Source organism: Apostichopus japonicus, chromosome 17 (assembly GCF_037975245.1).
Source record: "Apostichopus japonicus isolate 1M-3 chromosome 17, ASM3797524v1, whole genome shotgun sequence".
Lineage (NCBI taxonomy): Eukaryota > Metazoa > Echinodermata > Holothuroidea > Aspidochirotida > Stichopodidae > Apostichopus > Apostichopus japonicus.
Window position 1 is genome coordinate 3,963,157 of NC_092577.1, and position 24,087 is coordinate 3,987,243.

Genomic DNA, 24,087 nt, shown 5'->3' on the forward strand with positions numbered 1-24,087 from the left:
TACCAACTTACTTTTCGTACACAATTGGTAATTTCTCTACTGATTTTCAGAGTGTTTTTTTTACGATCTCCAATCGATACATTTCCTTTGATCATGTATTTGAACAACTATTACCAAGTTGAGTATTCGACCCGGTATTGTCTGGTCGGAGAGTTCAAAGTGATGGACAGGGATTGTAATCATTTCGATCGAACATGCATTGACTGGATTATCTGCGCCGCCGCTGTCGGCTCGATATAAAGTACACTTGTGCCGCGAATCAGGAAGTTTTCACAAAAGGATAACAGCGTTCAAGTTAAAGCCATTCATATCGCCGGATACATCGGGGGGGGGGGGGGGGGGGGACAAAAGTAGGATTACGTTCGCCGTTTATGATTCGACTGATCGTAAGTTGTTTTGTTATTTCGCGTAGTAGACAAAATAAACACGGGAATTGATACGCGATTTTTGCCAATAATTTAATTTTCAGTTGATATGATAGTTTCGTTTAAACGTTCATAAGGTTTTATTAAACGTTTAAACGATGTTTCGTTCGTTTACACGTTTAAACGTGTAAACGGCACAGCACTAGTGTGAGTACGTGTGTGTGACACTGTAAATCAAACTTGCCGTCATGTTGCTCATGTCTTTTATAATGAATTGGGATATTCATCATCATCGTATAGTGTTGACCCTTTTGGCGTTCCAAAGGGGGTACGGCCGCCCGACTTGCAGACGCAACCAGTAATTAATTATATTGCATATATGTTTAGTTGACATGGGTACTATGTGTACTTGCAAAATTCTAAACCTTTTATTTTTTAACAACCGACTTTAGCCGCCATTACAAGTTTAAGACAGGTGTATGAAGATACTGCTGTTCAACTGAACAAGATCCTATCATACTCGACTTGGTCATGTGACTCGTGCGTGATAATTTTGCGCGCAGTGTCTTCCAAAAGAAAGAGAGAAAGAAAAGTAAAATGAAGCAGAAAAACTTCAAGTAGAATTTGTTATTTTACTGACTTCCATTGAAAATAAGATAAATTTATTTATGAATGACAATATGTATGAATGGAAGAGTGTTGAAGTCTTTGTACATCAGCCGTCCGACACAGTGGAGTTTATACGTGACGTTGAATTAGACCACGCAGGGAGCATGCTTATATTAATGAACCCCTGTAGAGTTACCGTAAGAGCACTTGATAGTTGATAGTCAACCTGTGGCGATAATAAAAGCTGGTATATATAGAACCATCGGTTGATTCTGAACGTCACAATTTACAAATTTAAACTTGTATCGGTTGCCTAGCGATACCAAATTGCTTGTAATTTCGTCTTGATTGCACACTAATATCACACTATACCATGCACGCACCTGCATGAGAGTCCAATTCCCTTGTGTGTTGGGGATTGATTAAAGTTATCAAGTGAGATTGAAAATCAAAAACAGCATTATTGTATAATATGTCATCACAACCCCTTGGAACAATCTTTTTCTTTACAGTGCTTTTATGTCCTGCTTCAAAAACACTCATAGTGTCTGACAATATGAGCAGTATGAATACCATGTTTCTATCATATAAAGGTTAGGAACTCCTTCTACTGCCAGTACGAACGCTTTGAAACAAGATATGACAGGACAGTATATTGTGGTATTAGCACTGGAATTGATTTTTTGGCACACGTCAAAATGTCTCTCCCGTGCACTCGGGTGCGTCACATCCACACATATTCAGCGGACAACCCATAAGGTTCCGCCAAAATCAGGTGCCCACAACGATATTGGTCGATGTCAACTCCCCCACCTCCATCCCATTGTTTTATTGCCATAATTTTAAAACAATTTGAAAGCAGGAAAACATTGACGCCATGTTCATTTGGCCGGTCTGGTTCACATAGGAAATGATTGTAAAAACACACACGAGAATTAAGGAAGGAACTGATATCCTATTGGAAGCTATTGATTAAGCCGTAGGTGTTTCTGATGCAATAACTTAAAGTTGGATTATAGAACGCTGTGCGATGAAAAGTGGTTATGGTTCATGTATACTTAGGATATATACATGGTATCAAAGGTCATTGGAATCATGATATGAGTATTCATGTAAGTGTCGTTGATAACAAGCAGTGGGACAATTTCCTATATGCCAGTATGTCACTATACACTATACTGTCATGTTTCAATGCACTCGTACTAACATAATGAACGCTTTCTAACCAACAAGATATTCCTAATGCTCATACTTTTCATTACAAGTGCTTTGAAAGCGGAACATGGAAACTAGTATCGAACTGGGTCATTTGAAAATCATCAGATTATTCATTTACAGACAGCCCATGGTCTCCATTTTGTCATCCGACCCCCTCCTCTCCCCACCCTCCTCTCCCCTCTTTCATCACTTCACCTTAAGTCCAATGATCTCGCAACAGCAAATCGACGTCTACCCACGAGTAAGGGGGTAGGTTTTACATGCAGCATAAATAGAGTGCAGCAGTTTCTACATTACACCGTCTAATAGCCCTGTGGTAAATGACCTCTCCCCCACTTGTTCCCTTCTTCCATCCCGTTATCTATAAGTCCATTGGTCTCGCGACAGCAAATCGACGTCTACCCACGAGTAAGGGGGTAGGAAATAGAGTGCAGCAGTTTCTACATTACACCGTCTAAATAACCCTATGGTAAATGACCGCTCCCCACTTGTTCCCTTCTTCCATCACGTTATCTATAAGACCATTTGGTCTCGCGACAGAAAATCGACGTCTACCCACGAGTAGGGGTAGCCTCCACAGATCCTATACAGCAGTTTCTGCACTCTGTTGTCTGTTAACTCTTTGCTATAATAACCACAGAGAAAGGAAGTTAGTTAAATCTTCTTGTTCTAGATATCACAATACATTAGGTTATTTCCTGTATACAGCCCGCTGTAAGTAAATCTCTCGGTTAAAAAGGTACAACGGAATACATTTAAAAACAAAACAATTTAAACGTTGCGTAACGTCACCAATTGCTGATATATGTATAGGTACGTTAAGTATAATATATGTACATCAATGAATTTTGAAACTCAAATCTCGATAATACCGGGAAAATTTACTTTTTCTCGCTCTCCTCGTGTATAACTACTGTATATATAACTTTATTTTACTTAGCTTATACGTGGACGTGAAATCCGAAAATAGTGTTTCGCATGCTATCAAATATAAACCAATTAAATCAAACCCTCGAACTCTTTCATTTTCTCCCGAGTAGGACTAAAAATTGACCTAAAACTGTCTCTCATCATTTCGCAAAACGGTTATGATTGATGGTTTTAGGGCTTTCAACAGTACATGTTATATGTCAATTTCTTGGATGTATGATGTTACACTTATCGCCCTCTGGCCACATGTTATATACATGCTATATAATGAATATACCCCTATACATGTGACTCGCACATGTGAGACCAATAACCTGTTAGATATCAGGTCATTAAAAATTCTATCATTTTAAAAAGGAATAAACACTTTATGTGGGATCTTGAACATCCCTGATGGACAATACTGTTGAGTGAAAAGATATTGCAAAATTGGAACATTTTATGGAAGATTTTATTATTGGAGTTCAATACCCGTCAGTTCACTGTAACGACATCTCTCGTTAATTCACATGCTGCTATTGGATACCCCTCGCCCCCCCCCCCCCACCAAAAAAAAACAACTTTAGCCGGTTGACACCAAAAAATAACAAAATGCTGGAATATGATGAAGAAAAAGTGGTTGACTTTGAACAATTTTGCATTTTTAAGATTGGATATTTAAATTAAATACAGGAGAAATATTGGAGAACTTGGTGCATCACCGTGAGGGGTGGGGGGGGGGGTTAGGGAGTGGGAATATGCTGTCATCCGAAACAACTTAACAAGTTAATTATTTGAGATGAGCTCTTTGGTTAAGTCCTTCTTTGAATTACTGTTTGAAACTTTTGGTATGTTGAACAAGCCGATATTTGAAGCTCACACAAATGGCGTCTACAAGGAGTTGCAGGTTATGAGGCGGCCACCCCCCCCCTCCCCGAAATAATTCGGTTCACCCACATAAAGAAAGTTGGCATGTCGACTATAAATTGTGCTGACTATAATTTACTTGCGTCTATGGATGGCTCCAAAATTTCTGCTGACATGAAGCTGTTGTAAGTTCAGGAAATGATGAAAACCTCAAAGTTGTCAAACTAGGGGCCATGTGGTGGGCTCCTTTACCCACATGGATTCTCCTCTGACGCCAACTTGGATTGCCCGCAATGTGTGCCCCCTCCCCCTAGCCAATCCACCCCCACCCACCCATCCATCCAGATGTTGCTCATAGTTTGTTGTGCCTCCACTTAAAGATGTCTGGCGACACCAGTTGTTATCGATGATTTAACTATGAATTATAAGTGCGTATTATTTCTATGAGACTTTTAGCATCGCTGAATATCAGGAGCGTGGTCTATGTTCTTTATCAAAAGTCATTTTAACCTTCACCGTCTTGAAATATCGTCTTTGTGATCGAAATGACACACAATTTCATTTTCCACACGAACAAATTTCTGAGTCTTTTAAAATGTCTCGGAGGTCGGGCTTTTTCTTTATACTGCCTTTTTACACATTGGCAGGTTTGAAATTAACAGACGGATGGATAGAGACGATAAAAAAGCAACGAATGGAAATTAATCATCCATAGACCTTGGATGAAAACCTGTTATGACACATCACGTGGTACAAGTTTATCATCTATAGTACGTCCTATCCAATGTCATAATTCCTTTTCCAGTGGTTCCGCATGTTGTGACCATATCTAGTCATTTTGTACATGTGCAGATATATAGCATATGTTAATATGATCGAAAACTGCTGTATCGGTAACTATGTCAATTGGATTTGACCTTCCCAGTATATGATCACAGCATGATATTACACATGCTTTTGTATATAGTATACGTCATAGTGAATGTCCATCCGTAGGTAATTTGATTTCCGAAATGCCGTCGCTATCATGGGAGGACAAGAGTTTGTCCAACAAGATCAACAGTATGATACTAATTGCTTATGTAGGTTTCATTTTTGCCATATAATTAAGATACCGCCTGCCCCCACCACCACCCCTACATAATGACTGGAACCAATAAACATTAAAACATTGCAACACGATAAAAGTTCAGGGACCCTTGATGATGCGTTTTTTTCCCTGCATTGTTCTTTGCGGGAAATTGTCTACTAGCCCTTATCAAACTTGCAGGAAAGTTCATAGCCCCTCGATCGCCCTCCACCCCTCCCCCCCCCCCCATATCCATCAAAATTTAAAAAAAAATAGGCTTCCTTTAAGATATTAAAATATGTCTTTGTAATAGAAAGCATGTCATTTGGCCTAAATGAAGGTTATGGCAAGATTAAGAAAACGCACGATAAAGAAGTGCTTTTGATTTCCCTTTCCCCTCCATGGCCGCCCCTTGCCCCCCCCACCCCTTCACTGACCTCAGTAGTTATATGACTTTGGCAATTACATGTCTGGATAGCTGGATAGCTGACGAGTTTGCCTTTCATGGCACCATCAATTTTCCGTATCATGACCGTGAAGAGAGCCTGAAGTTTTCGTCACTTTTAAACAACCTCCTTTACTCAGTAGTAAACAATTTTCGTACGCTGCTCTTGTGATGGTTGAAATGGTCGAAACTAAAATTGCCTCAATCCACCCAATTTTCGCACCACCTGTACTTCCATTCATGCTCTTCAACATGAAAGCCACACAAATAAACCAGATCCTACTTAATAACATATCAAGAAAGATGTTCTCCTGCTGCTTTTTAGCACTTTTCCTGAGATTTGAGAACACTTGGAGCGGATTGATATAGACAAGCATTACACCAAGACGGCCTACATGATGCGCACGTTCCGCGAAAACTCACTTACCGTAACTTTACACGAATCACTAAAACAATATAGGGCCTAATAATATGTGTAGGAGGATATGCGGCTCCGCTCACAGCATCGACTTTCGTGTGTTTGTAGGGCGCAGTTTCTTTTCCTTTATTTTTATTGGCAGGTTATAATTCCTTTCTATACACCATGCACATGATCACGTGTGTGACCTACTTTACCGAAAGCGTAGGACTTTTAAGTACATCCGAATCACACCAGGACCGTCCGTTCGTTCAAATTTGTCATCTTTTCACACGGTTTAGCTATGTACGGTATATAGCAAAAAAGTTGTGGTTGGTTGGGTGGGGTGCGGAGATTATAACGAACCACTGTTTGAGGCGTTATTAAGTTCAATATCATTTTCCTTTCATTTTCGGGCGGTTCAAGAGATCCAAATAAATTTGTATGTATGTGTGGGAGGGTGGTGGGGAGGTATGTGTGTGGGTAACGGTAGATATCGGGAGCTGCTTTAGATTACCTACCTTTCTAGTTCGTCCACGTGACCATGGTGACCTGACCTCCATTTGAAGAAGAAGAAAAATCCACGATCGTTTCACTTGAATTAACTCTTTCATTTTATGCTGTTACCGTAACAAAAAATAAATAAGTGGAATAAATGAAAAAAAAATAAGTGGACGCTCGTATACAAAGGAAGTTGTTTGATATTGTTAACACTATATATGTGTTTATGACATAAAATTAAAACTTCTTCGAAGTTCGAGCTATAATGTGGACACAATTAGCGGATGTATATTAGACACTTTAAGTCATAGGGATTTCCTGTTGGCTAGCAGCATTCATTCAATCATCTCCGATTATCTTTCCCACCTGTTACAATGTTAACCGGCTCGATAAAGCTTATACATATGCTAGTCATATAGTAGCAATATTTTTGTGTAAAGTCGAACTTAATAGCAACGTTGAAACAAGGAAACATGTATCTACAAACATACTATCTTAATGTACATCCCATCCCACCCCCCCCCCCTTTAAAGCAGCTGGTCACTACCACCGACACCCAGAAGTAGAAGCAGCCAACAAGTTCATTCTCTGGGAGCCAAAACATGGTACCCCTGGTGCAAGGCATAAAAGCTCCCTGCATTTCCTACTAGAGGACAGTGGGGCTGAAAGTAAGTCTGAGGTAGCAGCCCTTATGAAAGACAGAAATGACTGGAAATCTCGATGCTAAGTTATTGTCCGGCCAACTTTTCCTACCCCTCATGATGATAATGGTCGACCGAGGTCGAACTGATGATGATGATCCCCCCCCCCCCTCTCCCTACGTCCGGCCTATCTCCTCCTCCCACGGCATTGTTGGAATGGCAACTAAACTAAATCATGAAAGTTCACTACCATTTGTTTTGGTGATCATTTATTTTGGACGTAAATATCACAGATTTCTTTAATAATACCGATTTCACTAATACTGATATTGTCCATACCATTTTTTGTTTGTTTGCTTCAACAGCTTTCCGAAGCACATCACAGAACGAAAAGGCAAGAACCTACAAGCAGAGACATCAACGTAGTTGTAGCATGGCTGAAAAGAAACTTACCCACTATGGGTATGGAATGTAAGTACTGGCCTGGCGAGATAGGGTACATGGGGCTGCATAGCCGTGAGGTCATGCAGGGGTCATTTAGACAAAAAGTGGCCTAGCTGGGAAATATGCATGGGAAAAATATATAATGTATTCCAATTTGTCATAATATACTTAGGAAACATGAAGACTACAAAAAGGGACCCGGTGACGTATATATACTAGTACCCTGGCATTTGAGTCAGGCAACAAGTGAAGTAGGATTACTTTAAGTTTGACCTATTGTGTCATAGTTACTAATATAGGAAGCAATGGGTAACTTGTGAAAACAACTTTGGTAAATTCAAAGAGTCTTAGACCTTGTCATAGAAAATATATAAAAACTCGGGGGAATCGGTACGTAAATTGTTGGAATTTTTTCTAGCTAAGTAGGAAGTTATTAATGACATCACGCCAAGATGAGTTAACTAAATAATTAGGGTGATGTTGTCACGTGACGGAACCATGATTGTCAATAGTCAATCTCAAGTTCTTAACTACAGATGTAGTCATTGGTGCAATGTATAATGTGAGGTGTTTAATCAAGTCAATTACATTTACGACATAACAAAGTAACACTTATTCTCAAAAACAATATAAAAACATATACATTTATATATATATATATATATATATATATATATAAATATATATATAGATATATAGATATATATATATATATATATATATATATATATATATATATATAGATAAATAGATATATATATATATAGATATAGATATATATATATATATATAGATATATATATATATAGATATAGATATATATATATATATAGATATATATATATAGATATAGATATATAGATATATATAGATATATATATATAGATATATGTATATATATCGGCTTCCTCATCTGTGTGAAGACAAAACTAGGCTTAACTGACTTGTATTTATCATTTGTGTCTGGTTTTAGTGTGTAATGAGGAGGATGCATATGAGGGCATACGCTGCCCAGGAACTGACGAACAAGATGGCGTCTGTGCATCCTGGGATGAAATCTGTGACGGGACACAAAAGTGCGGACTCAGAAAGAAAGATCTCTGCATCGATAATTTAATGTTTGAATCCAGTCTGAGCCGAGAAGTCGCAGAGGATCAATGTAGCGGAGAAGAGTCGAAAAATGCTTGTGACATAAAATCAAAAGAGCCTCCCAGTAAGTGCCGAAGTGACAGAATGTTCCAACCAACCTTAAATGAAACTTTGATTATTTGTTGTCTTTATAATGTTAGCAGTTGCATCCACAGTGAACTAAAAAAGTAACTTTCGACGACGAATTCGAACCCGTGCCTCCCGCATTTTATGCGCACGCTCTAATCCACTGGGACATGCATGTTATGGCCAGAGATTCGACTTATTCGTACTTGTTTATTGCTTTAAGGACCGGCCTATACAGTGTTGGTGCATATTTTAGTAAGTTTACTGGAAGTGAACTAAGTGACAGTTATTATACAGGTAGCTGCTAGAGTATAGCAGCTCTCTGTATAATATACTGTCAATTTCGAGTTCATATTCAGGGAGCTTCTAATAGCAGGTCTCTGGTCTATTTTCAGTACTTTAAAAAAACAGTGATCTCGAGTAGTTTGATTCCTCGCGATACAGAGAATATTTCCGGGCAAGGCTGGGGGAGGGGGACTGGGGAGAGAGGTGGAGGGTGAGGGAATGTGCTCCCTCCTGTTGTCGTGAACCATATCAGGAAACGCAAAACATACACAAATACTGCTACATTTATTTGAAAGTAGACTGTATATGCTTTATCATAAAACTGGAGAAATAATATAAATAGGGCTTATGACAATTGCCGATTAAAGTATTCTCATTTATCCTTTGTTTCCTCCAGGATGCGGTGCAGATTATGAGTTGAGCGAAGAATTGAATTCAGTGGAAATAACATCACCAGGATTTCCAAACCGTTACCCTGGTGACATGTACTGTTTTTGGCGCGCAAAGGGTCCACCAGATTCCAAAATAACCGTGGAGTTTCTCGCGTTTAATACGGAGGCTAACTACGATTACTTAAGTCTTGGAGAGGGTCATAAGTGCGACCCTGTAGACAGGATGAATTACGCCGTGTACAAGCACTCTGGATCGAGCCTACCAGAACCGTCTGTATTTACAGTCAACCAAAACGAGATATTTGCCAGTTTTTATAGCGATTCGTACGACTTTGCTTCTGGGTTCCATATACGCGTGTCTTTAGCCAACCATGGTAAGTTAACGTCAGTGACGTAACGAAGGGGGAGGGGCTCTTCCTTCGTCTTCCTGCTACCCCTTAACTGATATCAATGCATACACCCCTCGCCCCTCCCAACCCCCCCCCCCTCCACTTCTCTCCTATCCACCCTTTCAGTAATTTCGGTTTCAAACGTATTTCAAATTTTTAGAAATATATGTGTGGGTATGTATATGTATGTATGTCTGTATTTGTACATATCGAAGAGATATAGCCTATTGTTTTTAGTGAAGGTCAAACGTCACTTGGGATCAAGCGCGTAGCCAAGGGGGGGGGGGGGGCGAAGGGGGCAGCCATATTTTTTAATTTTTTTTTTAATGTATTTATGATATCGCTAGTATTGTCAAAAGAGAAACTGCTAAGATGCAACTTATAAGGCCTGGGAAGTGCCATTTCCAGCGATCTGGGAGGCATTTACAGCCAAAATTTTCTTGTACGCTTCGCGCCAACCATGGTGGAGCTACGCTTAGATAGTTTGCAATGCCAAATCTACAGTTTCGACCCTCCCTTGGCAAATTCCTGGCTACGCGCCTGCTTGGGATCAGCAATATTCAAAATGTGAAGAGCTTACTCAGCATCGTCTGGATGTATACGCACTGTGTTGAACGTAGGATGAAATAATGAAGTAAAGAACCCATCGATAAATTTAAATTTGTTATTATATTTTTGTTTTACAGATAATATGAACATCTACACCGTCAGCCCTCCGGAACTAAACAAAAGTAAGTTAATGAATATTCATACCTTCATTTATGTAAATGAGGACAACATCATTAATCATTAATCTGTATGCAGAATGGAAATGTTTTTAATGAACGACTCCCTCAAAGTGATACGAAAGAGTTTCGCTCTGTCTGCATGGACGTATTATTATTATTATTATTATTATTATTATTATTATCCATCTCAGCATCATTAGGATATTATAACTGTATAATTTAATCCTGACGAATATTCTGTATAATATATATTTGTACATTTTGCTTTCTTTTCTCCCAGGGAGTCTCCTACCTTGTTAAGTCTTTTTAAGACTCTATAGGAGACTTCGTTTCCCATTGTACACAATTGGCAAATAAAACAAATAAATAAATGAATTATTTTGATGCCCTTTCAGTATCAAGATAAAAACTCCAGCAAGTATAAAACTGCAATTACAAGAGCTACTAATGCCTGGGGTGGGGTCAGGGTTAATTTTTTAATATTTCTTTTGCTATCGCATTTGATAAATCCGGAATTTAAAGTCGCGTTGACAAGGACCGGTATCTGACATGGGGATTGGAGAGGGTGGGTAGGGGGTGGGGGTGGGAGTAGGGGCGGGCGGATCCAGGATCTTAAAGAGGAGTGATTGAAAACGACTGGAGGGGTGGGTTTGGGAGTACCCTCCCCTAGGTCTATGCGCAAGGTCGTGCTAATAACTATAACTTACTATGTATAGTCATGCTGTAGACCATCTTTTTATTATTATTACTGTTGTTAGGCTATCAATGTCACTTTTATCTCATATCATTTATAATTTATAGGCACCTATTATTAGGTTGAGGGATTTGCTTATATCGGAGGGGGGGTAGGGTTAATTAAAGTCACCAGCGGGCGATATTCTTTTTTATCATCTGATAAGTAAAACATCTGTGTATTTATTATGTTCTTATTTCTCGCTAGTTGATTATTATGATTCAGCCAGTGTAGGCATCAGTCTTCGTTTGCTGTCAACATAGGAAATGTTGATGTTGTGTTTATCATTTTTGACATGATGTGTATATATTGCCGTAAATCAGGGAATGATGAAAGAGCCTTAATTTTGATAACCTCGTACCCCTTGGCAACTCGCTACTTCAGCCCAATACGAATGAGACGTTCTGTATTTTATGGCGTGATTCCAAACAACAGAGTGGCTTGTTTGCATGGAACGCCAAAATGGAATACATTTGTTTAAGGTACAAAAGGTACACGATATAATAACAACAAAATAGATTAACGAGATCATGTTGTACACCAATACACAATTCTTGTATTGAAGTTAAAAGGGAATGAAAGGGAGGGGAGGGGGGGGGGTATCTACGCATGTAAAGCAGCCTTGTCTATCCGGTAGTGGCATTGCAAAGGGTCCCAATGTAGTTGCTCTACACTGGCAGCATTGTCCCCTACAACATCATAGAATTATACGTTTAACATATCATCCGCTAAAAACCGTGGTGGTGTGTATCAGTTTCAGTTTATTCTCCACATCACCTCAGTTTCAGTATATTTCTCCACATCACCTCAGTTTCAGTTTATTTCTCCACATCACCTCAGTTTCAGTTTATTTCTCCACATCACCTCAGTTTCAGTTTAATTCTCCACATCACCTCAGTTTCAGTTTATTCTCCACATCACCTCAGTTTCAGTATATTTCTCCACATCACCTCAGTTTCAGTTTATTTCTCCACATCACCTCAGTTTCAGTTTATTTCTCCACATCACCTCAGTTTCAGTTTAATTCTCCACATCACCTCAGTTTCAGTTTATTCTCCACATCACCTCAGTTTCAGTTTATTTCTCCACATCACCTCAGTTTCAGTTTATCTCCACATCACCTCAGTGAGGTATAAGGTACATTTCAATATCAAACCAGAGATTAACAAAATGACAAATAACATATCACTTAAGAACGTAGGGAGTAAAAAGGAAAGAGAAATGAATGACACATGTTCTTTCAACGATTTGTGCTGAATTGTTTGAGAGGAGAAAGAGGGAGGTGGGGGTGGGGGGGGGGGTGGGGAGACTTTAGAAAGTCTAAAGACATCAGATGTTCTTTTTGATAGGGAAAAAGCATGAAAATAAAGTCAATTTGTTCTTTAAGTTTTATTATTTATTTAGTTAAATATCGTATCATTGAAGTAAAAGGGGCTTAGGTTGCACTTCTTACTGTTTTACAGGAGATATATACTCGCAAATGTCGTGGTAGCGTTTCAATTTGTTTGGTTGTGTGGTTTTGTTTTACTGAATGAAAACATTTCAGGCTACTTCGCTGAATTGCTATTTTTATTCGGTCAGTTTAACTCAGTCTATTTTTTTCCCTCTCCATTTTTCAGCTTGTGGCGGTACGGTTAACATTGACATGAATGGAAAAGCCAATATTGTCTCTCCGAATTACCCACAAAAATATGACAACCTCTATGAATGTGATTGGATAATCATGGCAGCTAAGGGACGCCGTTTGGGAATTCAATTTCACGACTTTGTAACAGAAAAATCAGCGGTAAGTGTACCACGAGGAATTTACTTATCCATCTTTGAACAGTAATTAACGTGGTAGGGTTAAAAGTGTGTACACATCATCATCATTATCATCAACTATTAATATTGATGATAATATCTTTATGCCAGGTGAAAGGTGGGCATTAGTTCTAAAAAAATTATATCTTCAAATTTGAAGCTGGTCATTGGCTCTGTGTTGATTGGAGTAATTTTTAATCGAACTCCCTGAAGAATTCAAACATGTGACGTGTTGTGACACTTTGTGACACTCTTGTGACACTACTGGAACAGATATGTATTTAGTTAGCCTATTATATCACGTTCACATGGAAGTAAAACGGGTACAAACGTCCAAAATGTTCACTCAAATTCAAATATTATAGGTACTGTATATATTTGAGCAACAGGCTGTGTTTTAATATTGTTTCCGTTTTGAAGAGACAATTACACTGTTAAATGTCAACTTTTTTTTGACAGTAGTGGTGACTAGTAACCACATTAATATATAATGGATTAAGACTTTTTTTTTTATGAAATATAGCATCCTCTTAGGATGTTATTCAATTCCGTGTATAATACCCCAACTGCCTGTTTAACATGACATCACGTGTCATATGAAGCAATAAATAACATAAGCGCTCATTTATATATATGTCTATATATTATACTGAAGTAACTTAACTGAGACCTAGTAAGTATTATATTGTATGCCAGCTACTGTAATCCCTTTAAGTTTTTGTAAACTAATGTTTACTTGTGTCGGTTTAACATCATGTCAGAATTCCAAGTCCTGTTGAGATACCGTTGTTTATTATCCTTGGTATCGAGAGTTGTCATTAGAGAATGAACCGACGGATGTCAATGTTTGGATTTGGATGACTAACCGCATTGTCTCCATACATACTATATCATTATATATATATATATATATACAATATATATATATATATATATATATACATACATATACAATGCGGTTAGTCATCCTAGAAATAAAGATTCTTCTGTTTACACGAAACAAAAGAGCGTAAGTAATTTTGTGGACTAAATAATTTGGGAAATGTTCGATAAAACGAGTTATTTTTTATGCATTCCATGTCATGTCCTGCCTAAATTATACTAACCTGGCTATCTTCCAAATCATGCAGAGAATTGAAGTTACCATATGTTACGCAAGCCATGCAGGTGGCTTTGAAATATCGAAATACGACATTATAAGTAGGTCTGTATCGTGCAAGACGATGCTGTCCGAAAACAAAGACAATAAGAAAAAAAGTGGAAAACTAAGAACGTTTTAAAACTTAATAATATGTTTACAGATGGCACTTGTTAAATTGTCACTTGGTAAGGCATTCCATCGCTAGGGGGTAGAAATATGATCCACAATCGTTCAAGTTATGACAAAACCCGATTATCAAGTTTGTCTCGAATATTCGTTGTACAAAAGTCAGGTTAGAAGACTGTTATCGGGGTATTAAAGCAACCTTATAACGACAAGTATTATTACAGTTCTAGGCTTCAATTTTTACAATATTTCTTTAATTTAGTTTATTAACAACATTATTATTAATGTCATTAATACCATGGGTATTAATTATATGTCGTCATTATCTTGGTGCTGGTTGTACTCCTGTCAAATCAGGGGTAATCGACACTGTTTTATTTTCGTCAATTTCTTCACAGTGGTGCTCCTTTAATTCCGCTTCATTTAGTTCGGTACTGAACATTCCTGTCTTAGATAAGGCTTACATGTTTGAAGTCACGCTCGTTGCGATAACATGTTCATCAAAAGCGATTAACTTTTTCACCTTCTAGATAGATAGTTCTTTTTCCTGATCCTTTTTTTTTTTTTTTTTTTGTCGGTTATTTGATTCTCTGATTATCTTCACCCGGTTTTTTTTTTTTATATATATATTTTTTTTTTCATTCTGGATCATAATTGATTGAAGTTATGACAAGATCATGACAAAATTCTTTACAGCAGAATTTCAAGTTTAAAAAAAAGTAATTATAACATAATAATGAGTCTCATGTCTTGTTACCATGGAAACGAAAGATCCACGATAGCGGGTTGCCTTTGTATGTGTGTGTGTGTGTGTCGACTGATATTATTGCTTGTGTATGGTGTTGATCTACACCTGTAAGTTATTGAATACCACGCGAGAAAGCTTAAGGAACGCCAAACAGATCAACAAAAATGTGATGATGTTTAGGAAAGATATGTCATCATTCTAAAACATAATGTTATCGTATCGTGACCTTTAGATTTAGTTAATGCTAGCACTTTCTATTTTTGGGAAGATCATGACATACACGTGACACGCACTTAATAACGTATTTAAGGGACGCCATACAGCTCACCAACTACATTATGATAATATTCTGAAAATTGTGGAAGATATAGCTTACGTAAACTGATGATAAATGTGTTATCTGCAATGGAATACTTAAGCAACTGTATGGATTTATGTCTTCTGCGTGCAACGGACATAAACCGTATCCCATATGGAAGCAAAAGTCAGGTTAAACTTATTCGCATTCCATATACTTTTTAGTCGAGAAACACTATACCATTAGCTTTATCCGGATAACATATGTAACTTTGCATGGGCCGACAGGTGACTTTCTTCATCTTGGGATTTAAATCACGTGACAATTCACGTTGTCATAGTAACCTTCGATACACTTACTGACAATATCCCTTACAGTACTTCAGCTTGATTGAAGACTTGAATTAATAGTTTGTAGAAGTAGACATAAATGGGGCAGTGGCGGAGCTAGGGGTATTGGCTTGGGGGCGAGAATAATCTGTAGGGGCGCTTTCCACACTATCTAAGCGGAGCACCCCCGGCTGGCGCGGAGCGTACAGAAACTTGTTGAGTAAAGATACTCCCTAGATCGTCGGAAATGATCCTTCCCGGGCCTTGCTAATTTGCGAAGGATAAATAGGTGTCATCGCCATTTTGTCAGAAAATTACACCATCAAAATGTGACAAAATGTCAATAGGTATTTGAGAGCGCAATGAAAAAGTCAATAATCGCGAATAAGTAAAAAGCTGAAAAAGGCGCCAGCAGTCCATTTGATTCCGTCAGGGGGGGGGGCATCCGCGGGGGGGGGGGGGGGCATCCGCCCCTCTGACTATATGGACGCTCCGCCACTGAAATGGGGTACACCAGGGTGCATTGCTATAAAGGCCAGTCTGAGAGTAATATTCTTTGGAGCAAGGGGTAAACAAACGACAACGATAGGACTGTGAGATTTCCCCCACACTTATGAATGAGTTCTTAACCCAAAGAGATTAACACAATGATCTCCCAGGTTGCGTTCACATTAACTAGATTACATTTATTGCGTTTCTCACGTTGCCTTTACTTTTTGAGGGTATGATATTGCAAGACATCCTCTCTAGAGGTAGCAACCGAAGACCAGATAAATTCTGGGTTTTTTTTAGACATAGATTATCAGAATATCGTAACGATCTCTCAGGGTACCTACATTACCTTCATTGCGATACCTTACTTACCTTACCTCCCCGGTTCGAGTTACTCCCAGATTAATGTATGTCGTCCAGTTACAGAGCTGTTGACAATTGACAATTCATAATCATGGACGTTAAATATGAATGTAAGAGACTGACTTTGGTCAGCTTGCGGCTTTGATAAGCCAATGAGGCTTCTTCGCGAGTTCCTGCTTGCAGGAGGATCTAGTATATATACCTTGACTATGTTTTTATTGTATCGTGCAGGATATCCTTACAATAGGTAGTGGACGAAGACCAGGTAAAGTAACTAAATACACACTCAGTGGTACTGCAATCCCCGAGGATATTCTGGTCATAGACGGCAGCAAAGGCTGGCTCAGGTTCACAACGGACGATTCAAACAGGAGAAAGGGGTTCAAACTCACCGTCTACGATTACCCTCTTAACGGTAATTCATAAATATACACAAGTCAACTGTCTCACAGTAGGAAGGATTTCTCACCCCCTACCCCTTACCCCTCCTCCATTATGTTTCTTCAGTCACTTTGTGTATGAATAGATGATAAGGAATTGAAATCAGGGACCCCAACACAGGTGTGAGAGGGGTGGGAGAGGGAGTGGGGTGCATGTGGTGACACAACGCCCGAGTGAAAATCATTGCTTTGAAAACTATCAGGGCGATTAAACACACAATTACAGTGGGAAGTCTTAGACGTCTTCAAAAAAAAAGAGACACCACACCATTTGAACCCCATCCCCTCCCCCCACCCCTACCATTTTCGAGCTAAGAAATAACTTTAAAGATTGATCCATGTACGCAGAGTCCCGTCACCCCATTTCTTATCCGGTATTTAAAGTATATCATTGGTTGGACAGTACTGTATAGCAAACGTTGTGCAGTGATAATAATGTAATATTAATTAACGTTACTTTGTTTAGATTGTGGCGGTTCATTCGAGGTTCCTCGAGATGGCTCTGTAGCGGTAGCTTCCCCGTTGTTTCCATTCCGGGCCTACCGGATTAATCAGCAATGTCTGTGGCTATTTAATATCTCGAATGGTCGTAAACTTTCCGTTGTCATCGATGATTTTTCATTGAGCTATGATGACATCATGAACGTCGGCTCTGGTACCCGTCCGGCCTACGATTGGTAAGGAACTATAAGATTGTTCATATGTTACTATAAATAGAGTGTTCGTGAGGGTGTGACAGTGTAAGCCCAACCCTTCCCCCCCCCCCCCCCAAAAAAAAAATCCCCGCGATGTTCTTAACTAGCGTAAGACCTACGCAGGGTGATACTTAGCTTGAAATCCCCCACCCTTCCGCCCCGTGTGACGATCTAAATATTTCAAAGGGTTATCAAATTCTTGTAACCTCACACATGCCATAATTCAATATCAGCTTTCTGTCAAACTTAATATTTGCAAAAGGAATATCGCCCTCTCCAAATGAAAAAATGTCGCCCTCTCTTAAACATGAATGTCACCCACTATGAAAACTGAATGTCGCCCTCTTTTACTCAGGTATACCAGTATATGATGTTACTGTGCAATCAATAAAAGAGAGCATAAACACGAAAGTTTTAAACAAAAACTCTTAATAAATTATTATAGGGTTATGCTCATTGATTGTGTGTGGTCTGTTCCTTGGTTATTATTGGATGCCCGATAGGATTCTTCTTTCTCATTAATTTCTATTGTTTTAGGGACTTGATCATTATTCTATTTTGTAGTACACACCATATTGATATTAATTGGTCACAAAATGTACCTCCAGGAAGGTTCCTCCAGGAATCAGTTGATACATATGGTTCAAGTTAGCCATATGTGAGCTACCATATGTTTAGAATTGCAAATTCGTTTTGAGCGATTGGTTCCCTGCGAAGAAGGAAGTGTGTTGACCATACGTACCTTAGCAATTATCAATTTTGGACTGGTCAAAATTCGTGCCATATATCTTCGTGTAATACCACACACAGTCTCTTATATATCGAGGATGACACTAAGAGCTTTTGCAATGCTGCACTTCACCCTACCCCCCCCCCCCCACCCAACCCTCTGTTTCCCCTCGCTCTGTCGTATTAGGGGGAAATAGTGACTAACCCCTTCCCTAAACCTCACCCTCACCAACCGACACGTATGGAGGATTTAGACCAATTCCGATTCTCGTCTGCGCCTACTCAAAAGATGACGATCCAAACCCTCCTTGCAAATAGTGGTTTCTGTGGTCAATATTAAGTTGATTTCATAACTCAATGTCCATGTCGTCGGGATTAGAAGATTTCAATTGGAGATTTAACACAGTTTTAGAGAAAAGAGTATCCCTCCACGGTGTTACAGGTTACCATCGATGGTATACCAAATGATTATTGTTGATTTTCTAACTTCCGATTTGTAGATTCACATGAAGAAAAGTTTGGGAACATGTTTTTGTTACATCATTCAGATGGAAAAGTGATCAAATTTCCGCAACTAATCCATTATGCTCCACGCGTCACGTAGAACTTGATAACACCAAATGGGTCACAAAAAGGTTAAAACAATAGTTTTCGGTTGCTGAATAGGTACTAATAACCAAGGTCTTCTGGTGCATGGCCACATAAAATTATAATGTAAGTGGTTGATATCTTCAAGAACCGATACAAAATGCACACAATCATTGAAGGAACGATAATGCAGAGGTGGGGGAGGGGGAGGGGGAGGGGGAGGGGCGCAGGAGGGGCTAGTATCGGTAGGTATCGAAAATTTTATGGGAATAGCAAAGAAAACAGCGGTGATATGGTAAGGAATGGACTTGCGCCAAGCGTTCCCAAAATGTATCCAAATATGTGCTTCTCTAGTTTTATTAAAGGACGTTTCTCTTTTGAAAGTTCCCTGTCTGACATCGTAACATGTTGTATATCTGTTATCACATGATGCTCTCATGAACATTCAAATATATTCTATTCCAAAGGTCGAACTACATCATCAAAGAGGCAACGGGTCCTACTTTGCCGAGACCTAAAAAGTTTTTCGTTGGAAAGAATTCCGTTTGGTTTTACTTCCGGTCAAATGGCGAGAGAGTTGCTAGAGGCTTCAAGGCTGAGATATTCGACTCCAACCTTTACAGTAAGTTATCGTTAAACACTAATGTTGTTTGTTGTAATTTATTTTAACATGGGAAGAGGATGCCACAAAGGTCGTTAGCCGATAGCTGCAGCAGATGAGAAACGCCAGGCGTTAGTTTTCCAGTACACGTGCTGTATTTCGCTAATATACATAATCGGACTTAATCAAGTCGATTACTTCAATTGTTCATTACTGTTTTGAAATTCGTTTGAAAACTTTTACCGAATATGCACGTGGAGCAATGTTTGCCACGCAAATTAAAGTAGTCAAGATCGCAGATTGGTTTTTGGTTCCTTGCTAAAAGCAAAGGAACCTATGCATTCAGGTTGGCGTGTGTGTGTGTGTGTGTGTGTGTGTGTGTGACGCTCTAGTTTGTATGCACGATAACTCAACAAGGGATTGACTGATCATGATCAAACTTGGTGGGTGGGTGGCCCATAGTGAGTAGATGAACCCTATTGTTTTTGGTGCCCACAAAGGTCACCAAAGGTCAGTTATGGTCCAAAAACCCAAAATACTAAAACTGCAATAACTCCCAGTGCCAATGTGCGACAAGGTTGATATTTTGGGACAAGTTGTGAACTGGTTAGGGAAACATTTTGAAACTTAACGGTCATGTGATCTGAGGTCACCAAAGGTCAATTAATGTTAAAAAACTAGTATTTTTGCGATAACTTGAGAACGAAATGTCCGTTAAGGTTGGGAGTTGCTTCAGTGTAATCCAATTGTCGACCCACATCTGGGTGACCCTTGACCTCAATTTGACCTCTGGTGACCTTTTCATGTTTTGGGGATTTTTACAGTTTCGATGCTATTTTCAGATGTCAAAGGTACCTTCCGATCATAAATATCGATAGGTTGACCCCCGTGTGACCTTTGTGTGCGAACTTACATGGGGTCAAAGTTTTCGGTCGGAGTTAGGATAGCTGTACAGACTTGTCGTGTTGATTTTTGGAATCAGCAGATCAAACTACATTTGAAACCAAGGTCAAAATGTCAAAGGTCACATTAGAAAAAATGTGCTTAGTTTGGGAGAAAACGGGCGAAAAAGAAAATGTTTGGTTTGATGCTAGATTTGGATATCAAAGGTACCTTCCGATCAAAAATGTCAATGGGTTGACACCCGGGTGACCTTTGTGTGTAAAGTAATACAAGGTCAAAGTTAATTTTCAGACATTTAATGCAATAACTCCCAGTGCCAAGGTGTAACAAGGTTGATATTTTGGGACAAGTTGCAAATGGTATAGAGGAATATTTTCAAACTTAACGGTCATGTGATCCGAGGTCATCAAAGGTCAATTAATGTTAAAAAACTAGTATTTTGGGTGAGAAAATGGGCAAAGAAAAAAATGTTTGAATTTTTACAGTTTTGATGCTATATTCACGTCTCACCAATCAAAAATGTCAATAGGTTTTCCCCAGGTGACCTTTGTGTGTGAAGTTATATGAGGTCAAAGTAAATTTTCAGACATTTAGTGCAATAATTCCCAGTTCCAAGGTGTGACACGGTTGATATTTTGGGACAAGTTGCAAATGGTATAGGGGAATATTTTCAAACTTAACGGTCATGTGATCCGAGGTCACCAAAGGTCAATTAATGATAAAAAACTAGTATTTTTGCGATAACTTGAGAACGAATTGTCCGTTAGGGTTGGGAGTTGCTTCAATTTACTCCAATTGTCGACCCGCATCTGGGTGACCCTTGACCTCAATTTGACCTCTGGTGACCTTGTCATGTTTTGGGGATTTTTACAGTTTCGATGCTATTTTCAGATGTCAAAGGTACCTTCTGATCATAAATGTCAATGGGTTGACCCCCGTGTGACCTTCGTGTGCGGAGTTATACGAGGTCAAAGTTAATTTTCAGACATTTAATGAAATAACTCTCAGTTCCAAGGTGTGAGACGGTTGATATTTTGGGACAAGTTGCAAATGGTATAGGGGAATATTTTCAAACTTAACGGTCATGTGATCCGAGGTCACCAAAGGTCAATTAATGATAAAAAACTAGTATTTTTGTGATAACTTGAGAACGAACTGTCCGTAAGGTTGGGAGTTGCTTCAATGTAATCCAGTTGTCGACCCGCATCTGGGTGACCCTTGACCTCAATTTGACCTCTGGTGACCTTTTTGTGTTTTGGGGATTTGTACAGTTTCGATGCTATTTTCAGATGTCAAAGGTACCTTCTGATCATAAATGTCAATAGGTTGACCCCCGTGTGACCTTCGTGTGCGAAGTTATACGAGGTCAAAGTTAAAAAATATTAATGAGGTCACCGGTCAAACATGAAAAACTCCCAAGTTGCAATAACTTGGCTACTATTTATTGGAATTTCGTCAAACTTGGTATGATGATATTGGTAGATAGTCTCCACACACTGATGTGTGTTGCAATTGATATCATGCATGTTTATAGGGGGGGGGGGGCTAGCATTATTTTGTTATGAAAAGTTTGTATGCACAATAACTCAACAAGGGAATGACCAATCATTACCATACTTGGTGAGTGGGTGGCCCATAGTAAGTAGATTAACCCTGTTGATTTTTGTGCTCATATGAATATTAATGAGGTCATGGGGTCAAACGTAAAAAACTCCAAATTGCAATTACTTGGCTACTATTACTAGTCGGAATTTCGTCAAACTTGGTATGATGATAATGGTAGATAGTCTTCACACACTGATGTGTGTTGCAATTGATATCAGGGCTTAGCATAACTTTGGCAACAAAAGTTTGTGAGCATAAATTACTGTTGTTGTATTACGGCTTTGTTAGAAATTTCCCTATGAATGGAACTAATGAACAGCAGCAAGGAACCATGAAATGTTTTCATTCTGGTTATTTTAACTGTTGAATTGTTTAATATATTTTCTTCAACCCCACAGAGCCAAAGAAGAAGCCTAAGAAGGGAAAGAGACTACATCCAAATTCAGGTATTTCTACTCAGAATTCTCGAAAATCACGCTACCTAGACAAAAAAAAAACTTTTCTCCCTTTTTGGGGGGGCTTTTGCTTTTTACTTACGTTCATAGCCAAAAATCAGTTTAGAGGGCGTGATTGAGATACGTCAAAGAAGCTTTCTGGTCGGTTAACAACCAGACGCAGGTGGGTAACATTTAGTCGCTAAACCATATGTCACTTTGAATATGTCACGCTATATGTGTGAAGGGATTGTGCAATTAGTTTGCCCAGAAGTTTTCGTCAGAGATTTCTTCAAGGAATTCTCGGTTCAGCCTGTCCAGTTTATGACAGCGCCTCTCTGTTGATTTAGGGCGTGGCTGATGATCCCCTCTGCAGAAATTTGCACAGGGTAGCGATAGCCCCCACTAGCCTCCGTGATGGAAAATGAGAACTATGGAGAAAACGACGTAATACATGGCCGAATAATACCGAACATTCACGAAGTGAATTAAGCGTGAGATCTAATAATAGATTGAATCTGCTATGTGCTTTTGTCGACATTTCGGACTTAGCAGTTTTTCATTTATTTTCAGGGGTGTGTTATGTTGATAGATTCTTTACTTTCAAATCAATTAAGTATCTTCTGAATGACTTTGTAGATGGTTTTGTGCAATAATGTTTAACTTCTGTCCCGGGACTTCTATATCTGCAACAAGTACCGTGTGATAAAGGATGTTTTATTCACTCAGAGATTTGATATTAGGGGGGTGCACTATTGGAATGATGAAAACTTGATTCGACAGGGGGATCATATAAGAGAGTTACTTCAAGCTAGGGACTATGGGTGTGACTTTTTAACGAGAGTAGAATTGACACCATACTTGAATATATATGTACAAATTGATAACCGTCTAGTGTGGAAATTCTATATCACTGTATGTCACAGTAATCACCCTGTACTTGCACTATGCACCTGCTTTTTTGTAAATAGTATCCACTCAAAAGGGGCAAACTGATTTCTTTGTCTGAAACTGATTTCGTTGTCTAATCTAAGTTTGTTTTCTAGTCTAAGTTTGGCAAACTTATTTCGTTGTCTAATCTAAGTTTGTTGTTGCCTAAACTAAAGTTGTTGCTGCTGTTTTACCATGCTGTTGCTCAAACTCACGTTGATGTCTAAAATTCCGTTGTCTAAACTTACGTCGTTGTCCAAACTTACGTTAAACTTAGCGACGAAATAAGTTTTCCCTATTCGCGTTCCATAGCCTACCAGTGGGAGCTATCGCTCCCCTGTGCACAAATTCCCTCTGCAATCAGGTTTCTAGGGTGGAAGGTGATGATATGCCTTAGAAATGTCTGGTTCACGGCTAACCTAAGACCTCACACTGTACAGACGTTTAATAGCCCTAGTGTCAACGCATACGGTTTTACCCTTTACGTGCCATTAGTTGTTAAATATATGGAATTTAAATGGCTTATGTCAGCAAATTTATGACAAGTTTTAACCTAAGGATAATTTTCTCAATTTCAGGAATTATGCAACGTTATAAGTATCATAACCACAACCGTAACTGCTTTTTTTTTTTTACATTTTTTTTTTGTTACAAT

General features: G+C 38.9%; 1 protein-coding gene across 1 annotated transcript in view; it reads left to right on the forward strand.

The window, feature by feature from the left end:
- LOC139984118 (cubilin-like) overlaps positions 1 to 24,087 on the forward strand; it is a 45,221-nt gene that overhangs the window by 16,263 nt on the left and 4,871 nt on the right. The window contains exons 2-10 of the mRNA XM_071997836.1: positions 7,387 to 7,492; positions 8,439 to 8,678; positions 9,363 to 9,731; positions 10,433 to 10,477; positions 12,827 to 12,993; positions 16,739 to 16,922; positions 17,414 to 17,624; positions 19,427 to 19,581; positions 22,467 to 22,514. Coding sequence (XP_071853937.1) covers positions 7,387 to 7,492; positions 8,439 to 8,678; positions 9,363 to 9,731; positions 10,433 to 10,477; positions 12,827 to 12,993; positions 16,739 to 16,922; positions 17,414 to 17,624; positions 19,427 to 19,581; positions 22,467 to 22,514 — 1,525 coding nt within the window. The remainder of the gene's footprint in view (positions 1 to 7,386; positions 7,493 to 8,438; positions 8,679 to 9,362; positions 9,732 to 10,432; positions 10,478 to 12,826; positions 12,994 to 16,738; positions 16,923 to 17,413; positions 17,625 to 19,426; positions 19,582 to 22,466; positions 22,515 to 24,087) is intronic.